The sequence below is a fragment of the Idiotropiscis lumnitzeri genome, chromosome 10, assembly GCF_059441095.1.
Source record: "Idiotropiscis lumnitzeri isolate Australia: NSW breed Sydney's pygmy pipehorse chromosome 10, RoL_Ilum_1.0, whole genome shotgun sequence".
Lineage (NCBI taxonomy): Eukaryota > Metazoa > Chordata > Actinopteri > Syngnathiformes > Syngnathidae > Idiotropiscis > Idiotropiscis lumnitzeri.
In genome coordinates, this window is record NC_142400.1 from 6,585,825 (window position 1) to 6,604,604 (window position 18,780).

The window sequence follows — 18,780 nt, forward strand, 5'->3', positions numbered from 1 at the left end:
TGCCACAGTTTGCACCCAACAGTTTATTATTTTCCAACTTTAAGGCCTTAATTTGCACAAAAAATGCACAGATGTCGCGCATGTGACGTATCATGACGCGGAATCATGACGTACATTGAATTTTACGATGACGTCATCGACAACAACAGCAGGCGAGTAAATCAAAAATAGAAAACGGCGACGGCGGCATTTCACCATCGAGCCATTTAAAAAGGTACACAAACAAATAGATTGCCGCTACATTTATGTCGCGTTTGCCTTATTTAGTCATGCTGTTAAAGCCGCGAGTCGCCCTGGAGAGAATCGGGGCTATTTTGCTAGCGACCGAGCTAACGCCAGCTGGCAGCGATAGCCGCCGAGCTAACGCTGGTGAATTTTTACTTCGGTACGATATATATGTTACAAATATTCCCACCGTTCCACGTGTATAACATTTAAATTAGTGAAAAAACTAAACTTGGTCCCTAAATCGTCCCTGTGTTTGACCAATTCCGCTTTTATGTGACGTCATAAAGTTATCACAACATCAAGAGAAGCTAATTTTAGTAATTAGACTTTGAGGGCTCCATCTCTACTTTTTGCTGTAGTTAATAGTGGATGAACAAAGTATCACTCAATAGATCATATCTATAACACGCATTTTGCAATAAGGAACAACAATATTTGCCTCCAGAGCAATATGGTGGATACTCGTTAATGTAGTGTCGGACACGACAAATTACCAGGCAGCTCGAATTAATTGATTTAACTCGAAAATAAACAATGTGATTGGGATCTCTTTTACAGGGGTGACCTGGCCAAGATGTCAATGTCATAAGATCAGTTAATTACGAAGTTTAAATTGATACACAAGTAAACCTAGTTCTTCAAACTCATTGAATAATAGTTCCAATGTAATTTTAAATCCCTTCAGTGTCTTGTGAGTGGATATGAATGGTTTCAATATCTTCCTTTTCTCACTTAATATCCTTAAAGACAATAAAGCACAGCCCCAACCAATGATGTAGAAGGGCAAGCATCCCCTAATGATGCTTTGAAGGGAGCTTCCTCCTCTGGTGGTCGCCAATTCCTACCCGCTACTGACCTTTGTCGACGTTACGACGATGAGCTATGGAGTCAGGGGGAACAGACACCCCGGTCACCTTGGTCATCAAGGCTCCCGACCAGAAGCTTGAGGACTGCACCATCAACTGCCTCATGAGTTGGACGGTGGAAAAGCTCAAGAGTCACATCGCTACTGTGTACCCCAGTAAGCCTGTGAGTCACGCTTGGATGTCTATGTCATGACTTCATGTAACCAATGTTGGTATAGGACTTTTCACCATGCTGCCATGTACAGTACACTCTAAAACTTTTGGGAGGGGAAGCCCTAAAATGCTCTTTCATGTGCCCTAAAATCCTGTTTACGTCCAGGTTTTACATAAGTCAAGAGGGACTGACTAAACGTTGCTCAGACTAAGTAGGGAGAGCAGCTGAAACTAAACTTGATTGGTCCACAGATTGCATGGGCTTAATTAGAACATTTCAGGCAGGAATTCAAACCCCCACTTTTTTGGGCACTGTATATCTGGCAACGCAATATCAAACTACAAATGATTTTCATCTGTTCAAGTCAGTGGTAGTCAGTCACTTTTCTACCACCCAGAAGTATCATGCCCCCTGCTGTTTAAAAACATTTTGAAATGGTCTATTAGAGATGCCCTCACTGTGTACTGCAGCGCTCCAGAGATCAGCGGCTGGTGTACTCGGGGAAGCTCCTGCAGGACCACCTGCGGCTGCGAGACGTGCTGCGACAGGTACACGTTCACCACAGCAGGACATCAGATGAGCATGTTTGTTTATTTCAAAATACATAATCAGTGGCGCAATATGGACTGCCGGCCGGGAAAGATGCAGGAAGTCAACCATTTTGGTTTGGGGTTGACATTTTGGGCTCAATTTGGTTATTTCCGATGGCCTTCAAAAATGAATTGGTCCGAGAGTTCTTGTCCGATTGCTAGCAAAGTCATTTTTTAACCGTTTTCTTTTCATGCAAAAAGTTGCTCTTTACGGTAGATATTCACTCTCCACATAACCTGCAAGCACATACACAAAACACAATGGAACCTAAAATGGACTCTCTGTACCATGTCGACCAGCCACATGACGAGTATCACATGTTGCATCTGGTGTGCAACTCTCGCACCCCGCCAGGCTCACCTGCACCCCACAGCGCTGACGTGAGTACAAAACCCCCACCTTACCTCTGTTTGTGTTCTCGTCTCCTTCACGCATCAACTTCTGCTTGTTCCTCTCGTCTTTGTTAGCGTTCCGAAAGTGCAAGGTCAGCACTTTGTGACAGTGCCTCCATCTCGGGAGGTGCTGGTGATCTCAGGCATCGTGGTGGCACCGTCAGCTTGAACCCTGAGGGCCCCGCTGGCATCCCTCAATTGTACGCAGAGCACATTACTTGGGATTTTACTCATTGAGATGACAAGTTTGCTTCTTTTTCTTGAACATATTCATTCTCAGTCCTCAAGGTGGTCAGATGTTGACGCACATGCTCTGGTGGCAGCAGATGTACGCAAGGCACTACTACATGCAGTAGTGAGTATAATATGCCTCACTCTGGGATGTTGCTTGTTGTGCAAGCCTAACCTACAGAGTTCCATGCGGATTTTTAAAAAGCCTTATATGGCATTAAATCCATAGTTGTAAAACAAGGCCTTAATTGACGTTAAAATGAATTAAATCCATCTTTTAAAAGTCTAATTTTTAAACGCATTTAAGTAAGATTTATGATTGCAAATTGTCTTAAATCTCACAATAAATTATCAATCTTAAAAAAAATAATTGCATGAATGGCACTTGCGGGAGTTGAACAGTGATGTGGTTTTATTCGAGATTCTTAAGAACAAATGCACGTCATTAATGCACTACAGCAATTTGGACTGCAACCAATGATTATTTTAATAATCTATTAATCTGACTTTAATTAATAATTGATGAATCAGATTTTAAAAATGTTTTCATTTTTATCCCTATATTTGAAAATAGGACATCAAAGATAAGGCTGCTTTCCTTGACCAATATATTTAATCCTCTAATTATGATCTTGTTAAAAATTCAACAGACCTTTTCATAATGTTAGTTTCTTCTTTAAAATGTTCTCCCTTTGTCTTTGTCTTTGCAGTCAAGCGGCAGTGGTGGCCTTGCAGACTCCCAGCATGCCCCCTGCCACCTCACACCCGCAGCCTCCCCGGTCCAACGAAGCGGTGCAGCCCCCGCTGGCTGCCGAACCCCTGCCGGAGAACCTGGAGCTGCCCCCCGCCGCCAACGCCAACATCCAGATGAACGTACAGGGCGGCGGCGGCGTGCTTAATGATGTCGAGCCCAACCGCGACTGGCTGGACTGGCTGTACGCACTGTTTCGTGTCTGCGTCCTGCTCATCTTCGTGTACTTCCACTGCTCCTTCGGCCGCTTCGTGGTGGTGGTGGGGGTCATGATGCTGGTTTATCTGTGAGTCACTGGGAGAGAAGCGAGGTGCATGCTGGCCGTGAATTAGGCAGGCTTTAACATTGGAAATTTTAGAAATGGGCAGTTGAGAAATTCAATGAGTTGACAGTCGCGCTAGATGCACAACTGAAGTCAAAAAGTAGTTTAATATAATATGACCCTTTTAAACGCTAAATTCTGCCTTGAAGCAGAAGTTAGATGTTTTTTTTTTTTCTTTTTAGGCACCAGGTTGGCTGGTTTCCCTTCAGGACGGTGGAGCAGCAGCAAGACCCGCCAAACTTTCAGGATCCTCAACAAGCCCAAGCTTGGGAGGAAGCAGAGATGCAACAGGGCATACGGGAACTGGTTTGTTCTGACTTATTCAATACAAACAGAAACTAGGGCTGAGCAATTCATCATATTTTGAGACTATTATTTTTTTTTTTTGCGCTCTCTCGTTCAAAGTGTGTCATGATGTGAGACGCTCACACTAGCAACATAGCTGCCAACAGAGAGGACCGACTTTACAAAAAGCGCAGTTGAGCCAATTTAGCTATTTGGTCGCTCGATTCATATTTTTGACCCCTTTAGCAACAATTTTTTCAGAACACCGCCTTGCAAATTTAAAACCACTTTTACGTTGACTTATGTGGACGCTCCCCCTGCTGGCTGTAGAAGAACTGTACTCTTAGCATTGTAAAGGTGATATTGTACTAATGCATCCACCAGTTTTGAAGAAAAGTTATTTGTGAGGTTGTTTCACAACCTGCACATCGTGTAAACAAGCTGGAATGTGAAGGATGAAAAAATAAATTAACATTTTGTTGTAATGACAAAAAATGAAGTTTGGTAAAAACATCATGCAGTTAACAAAGCCAAAAAATGTCGAAATTACTAACTAGCCTCAAACAGGTGACAACGATGGTCAAATTCAACAAGACCTGAGGGATTAAGAGAATGTTTGTGCGTCTTCAGGAGCGGGTGATGGACGATGGCTCGGCGGACGCCCCGCTAGAGGACCCCGGCTTGCTCACCACGGCGTGCTCCTTTGTCAGAACCTTCTTCGCTTCACTTATTCCAGTGGGGTGGCCCCAAAGACCACCTGTCTTACCCCCAGCGCTCCGTCCTCGTTAGTCCTTAACAGGCCTCAATCAGCCTGCAATCTAGTTGACCCATGTACGTTTTATGAGGCCTGATGAAAGGATATTTGGAAATATAACATCTATCAAGCTGTGAATGGATGCATTCAAACATAAGTTATTTTATTTATTTCATTTAATGCAATTCATGTCTTTTTGTTCTGTTTTGGAGAATAAAAAGTTTTGCGTTATCTTTTTTTATTCTTCTTGTATGTCCTCTGCAGTCCTGTAGGTGTCAGCATAGCTCCATTTTAAAGGTGCAGAGTATAGGGAGGACCTCGGTGCTTAATATTCCTGGGCAGAGCAGGGATTGGCCAGTGAGTGTCGATATTAATTTATATTAAACTAATGTGAAAAAAGGGGAAAACAAAATATGCGTACCCAGAAAAGGCTACAGTCATGCTTACGTTTTTTTATATATCAAGAAATCATGATATTGTTCACGTTAATGTCATATTACATTCTAGCGCATTTCTAGGTGAACGTTTTTATCCAATCAGAATTCAGCTTGTTGGGTTGCCAGGCAGATTTCATAATACCGGTAGCACGCACTATTCGTCCGAGGCCTACAATCGTGTTAGCATCTGTTTTGTGAAAGACAATGGGCTTTCAGAGTTGATCGGCAGTTGTGATAGCCAATCAGATCGCGAGGTGGTACAGTGAGTTGCAGTTGAAGGTGATGAACTCGTCTTGTGATTGGATACTGACGACTGAGGCGGCAGCGCTATGCGTAATCAACACACCCGGAAGTCATAACTGGCGTACGTTCGAAAATCAAAAATATATTCTTGCTTTTTTAAACCACAATGGATAAAAGTGTGGATAATTGCAGATCCACTTGCAAGGCCATTTTCAAGTCGGACCTTTCAAAAGAAGCTAGGTTGTCCAACACTCAGTAGTGTGTAAGTGTCTTTCTGTTTATTATTTCTCCAGCTTAGTGTCATAAATTATGCCAATATGAGAGGGATTGATGCAAGTCGGACGAAGTATGACTTCACCTAAGACCTACTTGTGAAATGCACGGCCCGCCACTGATTAAAAGTGAGCGAACAGCACAGCTACAATAGTCAACAGCATTGCATGTAGCAAAATACCATACAGGCACACATCACAGAAGTATATGGTCAATTAAATGCCAATAACATAACTATTATTGATACGGGGCAAACTAGAAATAATTTGAACACCAAGAGTAAAAAGAGTCAGCAGCATCGTATTTCGCATGTATAATAACAATAATCTCTCTTTACGCATTTAACACCACTAATTAACTCTCAGAGTTGAGCATACTAGTTTAATATCAGATGTGAATGTGCACAAAAAGAGCAAGAATAAGCCGCGGCATCAAACGACATGACGCTATGCACTTCGGACGAGTTCTCTGAAAGGTCCTAATACAATCAGCATGGATTTTTGTGTAGCGGGCTCAATTAATTATGCATGACATGGGCCTGACGGACGTTTTGATTTGGTTACGTCCCCTCCCCGCCTCGAGTCGTCGATCCAATCGGGTTAGGATCGTAAGCGCCCCACCCGTGTCCGCCTGCCTTCCCTCGCTCCTTATCTGAGCTGAGCTTTCTTTTAAGAGTGTTTGGATGCTTGTAGGACGTTTCATCATCCTAATAAGTTGTTGTTATGCAGACTGTTTCCCTCGTATCAAACCTTGTCTTTAGAGGACATACTCACTTCATTACACTGTTTGTGTGCGTGTGCGTGTGCGTGTGCGTGTGCGTGTGTGTGTGTGTGTGACAGTTGCAGAGTTTGTAGTAGGTCACATACACGTGCACATAAGTAGTATCTAGTCAACTAATCGCACACCGAAACGCTGGCGACTTGCTCCAGTGGACTTACTGGACCTTACAATCAGTCACATTTTGAATTAAACTATTGCAATAAATTAAGATTCCCACGTGGACTGTTCATACCTACGCTATAGATGATTTGATTTAAGATCTAATGATTCGATTCGGGGGTGGCACGATGATTAACTGGTTCGCACGATGGCCTCGCAGCGCAGAGGTGTAGGGTTCGATTCCGACTCCGGCCTTCCTGTGTGGAGTTTGCATGTTCCCCCCTGTTCCTCCGTGGGTTTTCTCCGGGAACTCTGGTTTCTTCCCACATTCCAAAGACATGCGTGGTAGGTTGATGGAACACTCTAAATTGGCCCTAAGTGTAACTGTGAGGTTGTTTGTCTTTGTGTGCCCTGCGATTGGCTGGCAACCATTTTGGGGTGTAAACCGCCTACTGTCCGAAGACGACTGGGATAGGCTCCAGCACACCCGCGACCCTCGTGAGGAGAAGCCGAACAGATAATGGATGGATGGATTTCAATTTAATATGGCATGTCTGTAGCTTTCGTTGTGTTTATTAATATGCAACAACATATGAAAACTTGCCAAAGCCCAACTAATCTAATGTAATTAAATTCAAAGAAACAACAAATCTTCAGCGACAACAAGCCAATTTATATCTGGTGTACATCTCTCGATTAGGTACCTATTTCGATACGTAGGGTGCGATACAATTCAAAGATTTGGTTCTATAAATCAAAAAATTTTCCTATTCAAATGTTTATTTTTTTTTGGTACACCCCAATAGATTCCAAATGCTAATTTACTGAAATAATTACAGAAATATTAATTATAATACTACAAAATATTCTCATTTTGACATCATCAATAGAAATAATAATAGTACACTTTATCATAATAGCAATAAAGACAACTAGAGTAATCGCTAATATAAGACAGTAGTAACGCAATTACTATTATGTTATTGTTATACGTGTACTTAAAGAAGTGGTCTTTCTGTATAGTACTGGGATGGGCAAATTGGCAGCCCACAGGTCGCATCCAAATTTTGTTTAGAATTTTTTTTCAAAACCCCAAAAGTCTCCCAGAAATAAAAATGACACTTTAAACATAAGACGGTGGTTTATATTGCCCTATACAACGTGAGCAGGCCTAATATTTATGGGTGGATTTGGAATGATGTGCGGGACGGCAATAATGTTAACATTTTCAGTGAGTGGATTTTTGTGTAAAAAAAAAAAAAATGCACAAAATGAATTCTCACATTTAATGTTTTTTTTTAATTTTGTCGTACATCTGGTTTGGAAATACGTGGTCCAATGCGGCCCAAAAAGTAGTACGGATAAAAAATTGTGGTCTCCTCCAACATTTAAATTGCACATCCCCGGTATAGTATGATGACACATTTAAAAGATACTCAAAAGAAAACGCATCCCACAAATGCCAAATAATTTTTGTTCATCTAATTTAACTCATGATTTCAAAAGATCTTTGTGACCAAAAAATAACACCATATATAAAAGTGTACATCTATAAAAGTGTGAACAAAGTCATGAATTCAGACAGCGAATTCAGTCGACGCGAAGTCGTGTGCATGTTCGCAAAAATCAGTTTATAAATGTAAATATTTGGGAGCTTTTTATGCTAAACGCGTTATGGCGACGTTTCGTTTAAATCCCGCGTCCACTTCCTGTCTAGTTCACGTTTCATCACAAACATGTCGCTTGTCCTTGAAGCACTTTGGTGGCGTCTTGGCTTTTGAAAGCACTTTGTCGCTAAATGCCCGCAGACACGCCATCCATCACCCGGCCTGCTCTTAACCTATTAGCATATTGTTAGCAAGATGGCCGCCGCCTGCCGGCACTCCCAAGCTGACTTGTTAGCTTGTCCCATAGCGATCGCGAAAAGCCTGAGTAGAGGAAAATGAGCCAAAATGCTAAATTGAAGGCAGAGATGGTAAAAGAACCCACACACTGAACTGTTATAGGAATACAGAGTATATAGTAAAAAAAACAAAAAAAACCAAACAAAAGGCTGAAAAAGTACAGGTTGTCAACTTCTGTACTTTCTACTGTCGCGCTTTTTTTTTTTTTTGAATAGTTTGGCTGGTCCTGCAACTTAATTCAATGTGGGACTTGTATATTATATAAAATAAATTCTATGCATATAAAAAGTCAATGGACACGCGAATACCCGGAGGTTGGTTTGAGATATCTCTAGACAAGAACAACATCCGGGTATTTGGTGCGTTCTTTGTTTATTTGTACTTTCAATTGAAACTGTGCTCGGGTCGCGACTGATGACATTACAAGAAACCACAAGGACGTAAGAATGGACAAGAGACAGCCTCAGTTTGCCAGGCCATGCGTCATGGCGGTGGGGGGTGTCACCTTTCCGTTCGCCTGCCCTCTGATCCAATCACTGGCGAGCTTGAAATTGTTTGTGTATTTATTTTCCGCTGATGCCTATTTTCAAATGACACTACTTAAAGACGTGTCTGTGTAAAATATTTGTACATGCAGGTTTTATTTTCATTTGTCTTTTTTTATGTTCATGCATTGATTTATTCTGAAGTTGTTTTCAAACTTAATATAATTATTTGCCACATTCATGAATGTTTGTCATTTATTTATTTTGATTTTACTGTACTGTTTATTTTCACAACTAATGGAAATTTTGCCACTTGATTTTTTTCTTTCTTTTTTTTTAATTTCATAGGAGTAAAAATATATTATTACTTCTGTGTTGAATTTGTTTTCATTTTTATTTTCCTTTTTGCTGATTGATTGTTTTTTTTTCAACCGTCCATTGGAAACCTAATTTTTATATATCATCATTTTTTTGCTGTTTAGATTAGATTTTTTTCTTTGTTTTCTCTATTAATTCATTAATTTTATTTTCCCTTGGGCAGCAGCACGAAAATTACTTCATTTTAAATATGCCTACACAATGATCGCCACTAGAGTGCGCTGTAGGATCAGTATTGTATTTTCAGCGCTAACTAGTTTTAAGACTACAAATCGTATTGAGAGAAGAGCAACAGCGTCATCTATATAATCATTATAACGCCATAACATTAACAATGACACTTTATACATATATATAAATCATAATAAATAGATGTGTTAATCACATGTAAAGTGCAAGTGAAAAGAAAAACAAAGTCAGCATTTGTTGAAAAGAAAGAACAGTCAGCCTTTGGGTGGTGATATATATTTCTCAAGTTTGACAAATAACTTTTTTTTCAAGGTGATACATTAAACATTTTCAGACAACAAAATAAATATATTGCACTTAAAAAAAAGAATGTCAACCAAACGCAAGATTGTTTGTTGCTCAGATGACAACAAATAAACAAGTGAGTCATTTGTACATTTTACATTCTTGAAAAACAATAAATATGCAGCTGACCTGGACAAAAAAAAAGGTATTTTTGTACACATTCATACTCCCCTTCACGTATTTAGGATATAAAAATTATAAATGAAGGAAGACGTTCATGAAACCGGAGTTGAAATTATAATTTCATAATTTTTTTTAATTAAAAGGATTGCTTTAAATAATTGTGAGGATAAAGTCATCAAAAAAACGAGGTTACCATTTCACTGAAGTGATGTTTCCAGTATACTCCAACATTTGTATGCCAATTTTAACATCTACACACCCCAGCTCAAATGCCTATATATATAGATTTACCTTCTCTCACAAATATGAAATTTGTGTAGAGTGAAGCACATTTTAGATGGCTTTCGAATAGGGGTGTGTAGACTTTTTATAATCACTGCAATTGAAATCAAATAATAATGAATGAATATGACATGACAAGCATTGCTGGCAAGATCGAGGAAGACTGACACATTTTTCTTATCCCTTTCAAATAAAAAAACAGACAAATATGTGGCCAGTTAGCTTATACTAACAAGCCAGAAAGTTTAGTCAAGTCAACAACTCAAAAGTGAAGCAATGTTTTTTTTTCTTCTTGAAAGGTTTTAGTCCAACATGCGCGCTCGCGTTTGTTTGTCTCTATAGTGAGCCAATGTATTGAGGTTAAACTGTGTTTTTTGAAAACATGGGTGACTCCGCTTTCTGGTCCTTTTTTTCTCTTCATCCTTTCGTGACAGTTTCTGAGGCGGGTGAGCTATTTACACAAGATGAGAGTGAGGTGGTCTGAAATTTGGGGAGGGGGCGGGACGGAGTCATACGAACGGTGTCATGACGGCGGAGGAGTGGCGCAGGCCCTGGATAGCGGCGTAGGGCCCCTGCTGGAAGTAGTGGTGGTAGCGCGGCATGTGGAAGGACGGGAAGGACGGGCCGCCGGCCTGCAGGGCGCCGGGAGTCAGGGGCACACCCAGACGGCCATAGGGGGGCAGCGAGCCCTGGATGGGATGCGGCAGGGAGGCGGCTCCACCGGCCCCCATGGCTGACAGCGACGGAGGGTGCTGAAAGCCAGAGAAGCCCGCTGACGTGCCGCCGCTCACCCAGGAACTCAGCGACAAGTTGTCCGAGGCCGTGAATGCTGAGCCTGTGCACATCCAAATGATATAGTTCAGTTGATGTTCGCGGGTGGCTGATAATTTGGTCATTCGGACGAGTGGGCATGGCAAATAAAAAAATCGAATAATAATTTGCGGGCTCTGTTCAGATGGTGTGACAATGTATTCCTAATTGACACGCCTCATGGTAAAAAAACAAATGTTTGGAATAATCTTGAGTAATGAGCCACATGCTGCGTCACCAAACATTAGCGGCCTCTTGTCGTAAATGTAAATAATAATAACAATGGGGTTAGTCACCTCTGGCATGTGGCGGGTGTCCGTCATCAGGCATGTGATCGTCCTCTCCGGCGTATGTTCTAATAGGCGAGCGGGCGTACGAGTGCTTGTGGATCAGATTCTCCACACTTTCCCTGCAGCAGAAGTCCAAGAGCAAGAGCCCAAAATAAATCTCTTTGTTTTACAATTCTCACCACCACACTTATATACATATATAGTAGGGGTGTGCATGTTTCCAATAAGGAGGGTTCGATTCAGTGATTTGGCTTGAAGGGGTATATGTGAGAGAGAGAGAGGGAGAGAGCGAGAGAGAGAAAAAGAGAGAGAGTTTCTTCCTTGATGTGACATCAGCCATGTGATAATCAAATCTGACATTGTTTTGTTTGCAACAGTTTTTTTTATGTGTATACGTGTACCCTCTACATCCCCAAGTGCATTAGCTCATTTGAGTCTTGTCAAGCTGCACTTCTCAAGCCCAGTGACACAAATTGTTATTGTATGTGTATGTGTGTGTGTGTGTGTTTTCAGCATACGTGGTGGTCTGCATGATGCGTGCATGATGCCATCCATGTGTCCACATTAGCCCCTCCTCCCTCCCTCCAATCAGGTTAGTAAAGTGCAATATGTGTCAGCAGACCAGTACAAATGTGTGTGTTTTTATCAGGCCGACCCTATGGCAAAAACCCATAATGCACTGCGAGACGGAGGGGAAGGGGGGCGGGGCCTGCTGGCTTCAATCACTCAGAGTCGTCCAATTGGATTAAAAGTGTGTTTGAGTGCAGCTGCATGGCGACTGTTGCCTAATCACATTTTCCCTCTGCTGCTCCCCAAAGATCAATTGACCAGCTCCAATTCACAGCCCTCAAATACACTCTGACACCACCTCCAAGTGTGTGTGGATATAACAGTGGTTATAACAAGTCTACACCCCCCCCCCCTGCTGAAATGACGGGAAAAAAATTACCAAGAAGCATTATTTCAATACTTTCCCCACAATTATTGTGACCTTTAACCTGTACAACACATTTAAAAAAATAGTCAAAGTACTAACAAACAACTGAAATATGTTTGCACAAGTGTGCACACCCTCTTATGATTAGGGATAGGCCTCTGTTGTAAATTACTCAATCACATTCAAACTCACGTTAAATGGGGATCAACTAACACCTGCCACCGTTTAAGCGCCTCTTATTAATCCCAAACAATTTTTCAGATGTTCTAGAAGGCTTTCCGCACCTTTTTGATTGATATCTTGGAACAATAAGATCAATCTGGTGCCGTGGTACAACCTGTCTGCACAATACATGCACACACACACGCACACGCACACAAAATGGCGTTCCCAGAATTCCCTGTACCTCTCCATGTCCGTCAGCCGTGATGAATCCCGAAATCCTTTGGCGAAGGGGTTACTGTCAATCTTCAACTTGGTGATCTGGCACACACACATACGTACACACACATTACTTTTCATGTTGAACAGTATACAGATTTAGTTGAAGTGGAAAAACACAAATTCCTTCAATAGAAAAACCTTGAACTTCACTCAGATATCCCGCAAAATAAAAACAAAAAAACATAACAGGAAAATCACATATGACGTGTGCTCAACTTCACACCCGGGTGGTAGAAGTGTGTTTAATTTCACACCCCTTTTATATACCATAACACATTGCTTTCACACTGTCTTCCCATTGTAAAAACAATCAACTTTGTCCCTAAATTCCATATCAGAACCCTTCACATGAGCGTTGGGAAAAATTGATGGGCCACGTGAAAGGGGTTTGTGGCGGTGACGACTCACCAGCTGGTTCTGATACGCAGTGACTGCGGTGAAGACGGTTTCCACAAAGACGAATGTGCGGAACTCCTCCGACTTGAAGTTGAGCAGCGAGGCCGTGTGCTCCTTCTTCTTGATGATGTGAACCCGAGGCTGGTACTTATGCATGGAGTTCAAGATGATCTGCAGGCACACACACAGTTGAGTCACGGATAACTACAGTGGGCTAACTGCATTTTGGTCATTTTTAAGAACAGAAAATAATTATTAGAGGCTTGTCCCTCAAATTAATACTTTTCTACATCAAGGTGTGGTTCCAATTTTGACACATGGGCCATTCCTTGTTAAAAAATTGGATTTGCATTTTTTTTTAATTAGCTTTCATCTGCTTAAAGAGATCATATTTATTTATTTGGAATAACTCATAACTCACATATATGAAATGCATATAAAATATTTGTCAGCGCCGCATTCTTTAAAAAAAAAAAACTTATTATGGTAAATATTAGCCCTTCTTAGAAATAAGCATTTAATTATTTTTATTACCTCAATCCTGCAAAGCCAACATATTTATGCATATCAAAGTTTACTTTAAATATTCCACAGTATGCGTTTTAATACAAAATATGGAAACCAAAATACAAACTGACGTGTCCGTGCTGGTCGAGCTCGTTGTTGGTGAGTTTGACCTTCTCGAAAGAAACCATTTGCTTCATCAGCTGCTCGCCGCTGAACGGAGAGTCGGGATGGACATACAACCTGTGAACGCAACACCACCACAAGCACAGGCGTCATATGCTCGCCTCTGATTCGCCCAGAGCCCTTAAAAATCAGTAGACGAGTAGCCAATAAGCGCTCGGATTTGGCGAATGATTCAAATTATATGCTGCGTTTTGGCCGTTTTGGTCTTTTCTGATATAATAAAATGGGGAAATATCAAAAGTAAATAAAAAAATGAATTAAATGTTTAATTTCCTTGTTTTAAATTAAACGTTAGTTATTTGTGTAATTCTATGCATTGTTGAAAAATTACACTGTCGTTGGTAATTTGTTTGCATATTGCCATTAATTCCACAGGTAATCAAATTTGTATTTTGGAAATGGTATTTCACGAAAAGTAATTACCGCTTTCCAACTATAAAATAAATGCACATGATCAACATCATCTGCGGCCCATAAAGCACAGGTGTCAAACAAATTTCCATCCCACTGACTGAAGTCATATAATTGTACGGCATATTATTTCACTTACCCCTGGTTTGTTGTAAAAAAATATATATTGTTGGCAAAACGTTCGAAATAGGTGGAAATTAGTGGAAAATTAAGTATCTTCAATTCTGGGAAAGGATTTGGCGATAAACAACATTCTTATAATACTTTTAAGAGTGAAGGAAAAACATCCAGTTCAGGTATTATTTCAAATTCCATTAACTACTGACACGACACTGCGACTCCCAATAAAAATATTTAAGCAATATCATATTTCAGGGAAGCGATGCCGCACTCTCTATAATAACATCGGTTGCTCGCCGGTCCAAAATAAAATATTTTTTACAAAAGTTCTACAAGCGCAATTTATTAGTTCAGCGCAATGTGCGACAACGAAATTATGAACTGCCTACGTCACGATTTGCAGCTCCGCCATGACAAGTAGTTCCACAAACTTGGAGTTATCGCTTTAACAGTGGCCAAAGGGTGAAAAAAATGAAGCTCGTTTCATTTTCACTGAGACCTTTGGACGATTGAGCCACCTCACATCACGATTTTGCATCATTTGGTGAGCTATTCCCGACTACACGACGTCACTCATGGTGGTCCGTAGGTAAAGAAATGAAGCTAATTAACGATCGTACAGTGTTTAGCTGCGTTAGCAGGTTAGCTAATCAAACGACCTTGTTTGATCACCCGGAGGCGCAGTGATACTTACAGTTAGAATGCGGTTTGTAGTTGTCCAATCAAATTGTTTGGCTGGATCTAACTGCTGTCTAATGCAATTTAGAGCCTTACCATGCAGAAAAGGAAAATACAAACAACATCGACGGTTTTATATTTAATAGTTTATATTTTTTATTTTTCTTACCTGGCAGGTAGAGGAGGGTCAGCCTTGCCGGCCACCAGCCACGAGGATCTGTGGTAAGCATATCTGTAGCGCTTGTTGTCCACCGGGACGATGTCCATCAACACGATGTACTTGCACTCCTGCTCCACACCCGAAAAAGACACCCGAATGGTCGGGAACATCCGCCTCGAATACACACAAAACCACACACTTCATCATTATTATACTGTTAGCATTTTTTAAAATGATCAGTCATTTTATTTTAGAAACGTCTTTCAGGACTCTCAAGGTCAATACACTGACGAAAAAAATAGATATGCAAGTCCAGGAGTATGCAATACATAGGCTACTTATCATAATATTCAGTATTTTCTTTTGTAATATAACGATACATTTAGACATCCTACGTGCACCAAATGAATAATGTGTTTGGGGCGAGTCAGTGCACACTACTCAAATCTCAAATTATGACGTAGAAAAATATTTTGAAAATAAATAGTAAAAGAACCAAAAATCCGTGCCGCTCATATATTTACTCTGTAAAAAATAGTCATGCCAATATGTGCATTGTTTTAATAAATGTTTAAATATCAGTAAGGCATTATTTTTAATTGATGAGAATGTAAATATTTCTACTACTGATATTCTTTTAACATTGACAGTTATGTCAAAAATCATTAAATACACAACATCTTCAGAGCTAAAAAATATTTGAACGAATGTGAGCAATGTAGATTTCTGAGGACAGCATTGTAAAATAAACTGTATTATTAGTATTGTGTTTTTATTATTATAATAAACTCGATTAAAAGACATTGCAAAGTGACTCCTTCACAATTTGTTAAATTATGGACAAATATAATATCGAAATGTCCACCATGTTGACGTTTTACTTTTGTAATTCATTAACTCAAATTACACCTAACGCTGTAAATATTTAATACTTGGGCTCAATTTGTATTATTGTTCATATTCTTTGTACCAATATGATCTACTCTTTTTTTCATCTGATTTTGACTTAAAAATTAAACACAATGACGTGCCCATTCGCAAATCATTCAGCTTTCTAACAAGTCATTTGGATTTCGAAAGTTAAACATAGATAAAATCAATAAATGAAACAAAACCATGAAATTACATTTTTTTCATATATCAACAACGTCGTTTGTTCACCTTCCCGACTTGGTGATGATCATCTCGGTTCCGAGCTCGTGGAACTTGTCCCAGAGTTCTTTGGTCTCGAGGCTGCACGAGATGTTGGCCATCTCCTCGCTGCACGGCAGCGCGGGGCTGGTGGGGATGAGGGGCTCCGTGCACGCGCCCGCGGCTGACAGCGGCACGCTCCCGACCAGCTCTCCCGCCAGCGGCTGCAGGACGTCCAGTGACGACGATGACGAGGAGGAGGAGGAAGAGGAAGATGACGAGGAGCGCTCCGAGAGGGGCGGCTGACTGCACGACGACTTCTCCACGAACTGCTCTGCGAAGGCAAACATGGAATTTGAATTCATTAATTTGCGAAAGTGAAATTCAACACAACATTTTCTAATTTTATGTTTAAAAGTTATACGGAGATTTATGTCACTCCCGCCCGGGGATAAATTTGTTATAAAGGAAATTAAAGGGTAAATAATGTTGCATACCGCGATGCTGGCATTGGTGATAGATGTTGTATAGCGTCACAAAATCAAAATATATATTTATTTTTATACATCTTATGAAGGGAATAAGGGAGGTAACGCTCTGATTGATTAGATCCGTTTTTAATTTTTTATCTCATACGTTTTTTTCATGGGTGCCTTTTAATATATCTGCGTTTAATAATTGTCTTTCATTTAAAACAAACTAATGACAGTTGTATAGAAAAAAAATCTGTCACATTAGGTTGTTCATGCTTATATAAAAAAAATGCTACTGTAATACAGACAGCATTTATCTCAATAACTACGTGAAACGAAATGCTCTTCTCTACTCGTTGTTGCAATTTATATAAACTCAGTATAAAAGCTAAAATAAAAAAAATACAACAAACAGTACGACAGTGATTTGTCATTAAATACGGCGTTCTTAACACAATATTACACATCAACGTATGAATACAAGTAGACATTATTCCACATTTTAGTTACTAACTCGCTATAATACCGAAAATAAAACAAACACAATGCAAACAGAGATAGTCTACTTGTACGAATCCAAGTTGTCAGTCAATATTTGTCGCTATGTCTTAAGTAAAACACGTGACTAAACGAAAAATCCTGTTTATAGATCAACGCCTGATCCTGCCATAAAATATGCAGTTGTCATTAAACGTATTTTTATGTTTGAATAAAATACCATAGAATACATAAATAAAAAAACAAGTCATCAAATGTAGATTTGACACAGAAATAATTAAGAGTCCACTGCAGATTGATCACTTTCTCTTCATTTTGCTTTTTATGTTTGTTTCTGTGCGTGAATAAACTCAACGTGTTTCTTTTATTCTATAGACTACTCACAACATAACTCCTATAAATACAATTATTGTCAGTGGGGGATTTTATTTAGAGAGCATGCATTTAAAATGCCCAAACTATCAAAACAGGTCCAGTGTTCTCGTTTAAATTTGATCTCTTAATTTCCCGCCACAGCAATAGAGTCCCATTATTATTATTAACCCCATAATAAGCTTTAAATAAATACAAATACGGCACGGAACAGAATGTCTGTTCCGTATATTAAAGTTATTAAAATATATGCCTCGTGTTCTTTTTGTAATTTTACGTTTTACTGCTACTATAACCAACATTAATACAATCAACATTATAACGTCTTACTTTTGCTTTTAGACATCCCAACTTAAAAAAATGTCAAGGGGCAAAAAAAAAAAAAAATCATAAAAATGCCACATTTCCCCATATTCTTTTACTTTCTTCCACTCCGATTCATACGAAGTTAAAAAGTGGAGTTGACCCAAAAGCAAACGTAACGAGTTGAAGTGCATGTTTCCTTTGGGCAGCTGCACGTACCGAGTGGCTTGATGGTGCTGTCCCCGCCGTCCTTGTCCTTGCTCGGCTTGCCGCTGGACATGAGCGCGGCGATGGAGAAGGCGTTGGCCCTCGAGGACAGCTGCGGCTTCGGGGAGCTACTATACTCCATGTCGCTCCGCGGGAAAAAAAAAAGAAGAAACTCCGCACAAGCTTGACAATAAGACAGTTATAAATCCCTTTGCTTGATCTGCTTTATAAAGGCCAGTGTGGTCGCATGATGGAGGAGAAAAAGAAGAAGCAGGAAGAGGAGGCGGACATCCACGACTTGCAGGTGACTTCCAGGCCGATCTGGAGGTGCTTTACAGACTTTTGTGGAAAGCTTGGAGCCAACTTGAGTTTTTTTTTTCTTTCACTCCAATCATTTTGCAGAGGTTTCATTTGTCACGCTGTCCCGCCACAGTAGCCAATCAGAGGAGGCCTTGTGGGAAGGGCCAATGAAGACGTCATGGTCAGCAGGAGCTGCAAAAGGAAGTCATCTGCTATCATCCTTGACTTCTTCTTCTTGGGTATCAAAACACATTAGCATGTTGTTAGAATCACACAAGCTTCCTGGCATTGGAGGAGAAGAATGTAACAACAACAAAAAATAGAAATAAAGGAAAACAATCTAAACTGCATTGCTTGAAATATCCCAAAGCCAAATTAATAAATTACTAATAATAATTACTCGTAAAAAAGCACAAAAGCAACCAAGAAAAACAATCAAATGCAAATG

At 40.2% G+C, this 18,780-nt stretch overlaps 2 protein-coding genes and 1 long non-coding RNA gene across 5 annotated transcripts; 2 read left to right on the forward strand and 1 right to left on the reverse strand.

The window, feature by feature from the left end:
• Positions 1-80: 80 nt before the first annotated feature.
• On the forward strand, positions 81-4,805 carry LOC148328854 (homocysteine-responsive endoplasmic reticulum-resident ubiquitin-like domain member 2 protein). Of its 2 annotated transcripts, none has more exons than XM_088307727.1 (9): positions 81-214; positions 976-1,257; positions 1,719-1,796; positions 2,139-2,219; positions 2,307-2,431; positions 2,512-2,586; positions 3,173-3,499; positions 3,718-3,841; positions 4,451-4,805. In XM_088307727.1, the coding sequence occupies exons 2-9, from the start codon at positions 1,111-1,113 to the stop codon at positions 4,607-4,609; spliced, it is 1,116 nt and encodes a 371-aa protein (XP_088163853.1). In that variant the 5' UTR covers positions 81-214; positions 976-1,110; the 3' UTR covers positions 4,610-4,805. The 2 variants fall into 2 exon arrangements, with proteins under 2 accessions (XP_088163853.1, XP_088163854.1); XM_088307728.1 differs by having other exon boundaries at positions 101-152.
• Positions 4,806-9,622: 4,817 nt separating this feature from the next.
• tbx20 (T-box transcription factor 20) lies at positions 9,623-18,341 on the reverse strand. Of its 2 annotated transcripts, none has more exons than XM_088306739.1 (8): positions 18,045-18,341; positions 16,210-16,513; positions 15,058-15,222; positions 13,628-13,736; positions 13,002-13,160; positions 12,556-12,632; positions 11,219-11,331; positions 9,623-10,947 (listed from the first exon to the last, which is right to left on the reverse strand). In XM_088306739.1, the coding sequence occupies exons 1-8, from the start codon at positions 18,172-18,174 to the stop codon at positions 10,622-10,624; spliced, it is 1,383 nt and encodes a 460-aa protein (XP_088162865.1). In that variant the 5' UTR covers positions 18,175-18,341; the 3' UTR covers positions 9,623-10,621. The 2 variants fall into 2 exon arrangements, with proteins under 2 accessions (XP_088162865.1, XP_088162864.1); XM_088306738.1 differs by having other exon boundaries at positions 11,219-11,334.
• LOC148328856 (uncharacterized) lies at positions 14,620-16,638 on the forward strand. Its single transcript, XR_015845596.1, has 3 exons — positions 14,620-14,754; positions 15,065-15,110; positions 16,245-16,638. It is a non-coding gene; the product is annotated as an uncharacterized LOC148328856 (long non-coding RNA).
• Positions 18,342-18,780: the final 439 nt, after the last annotated feature.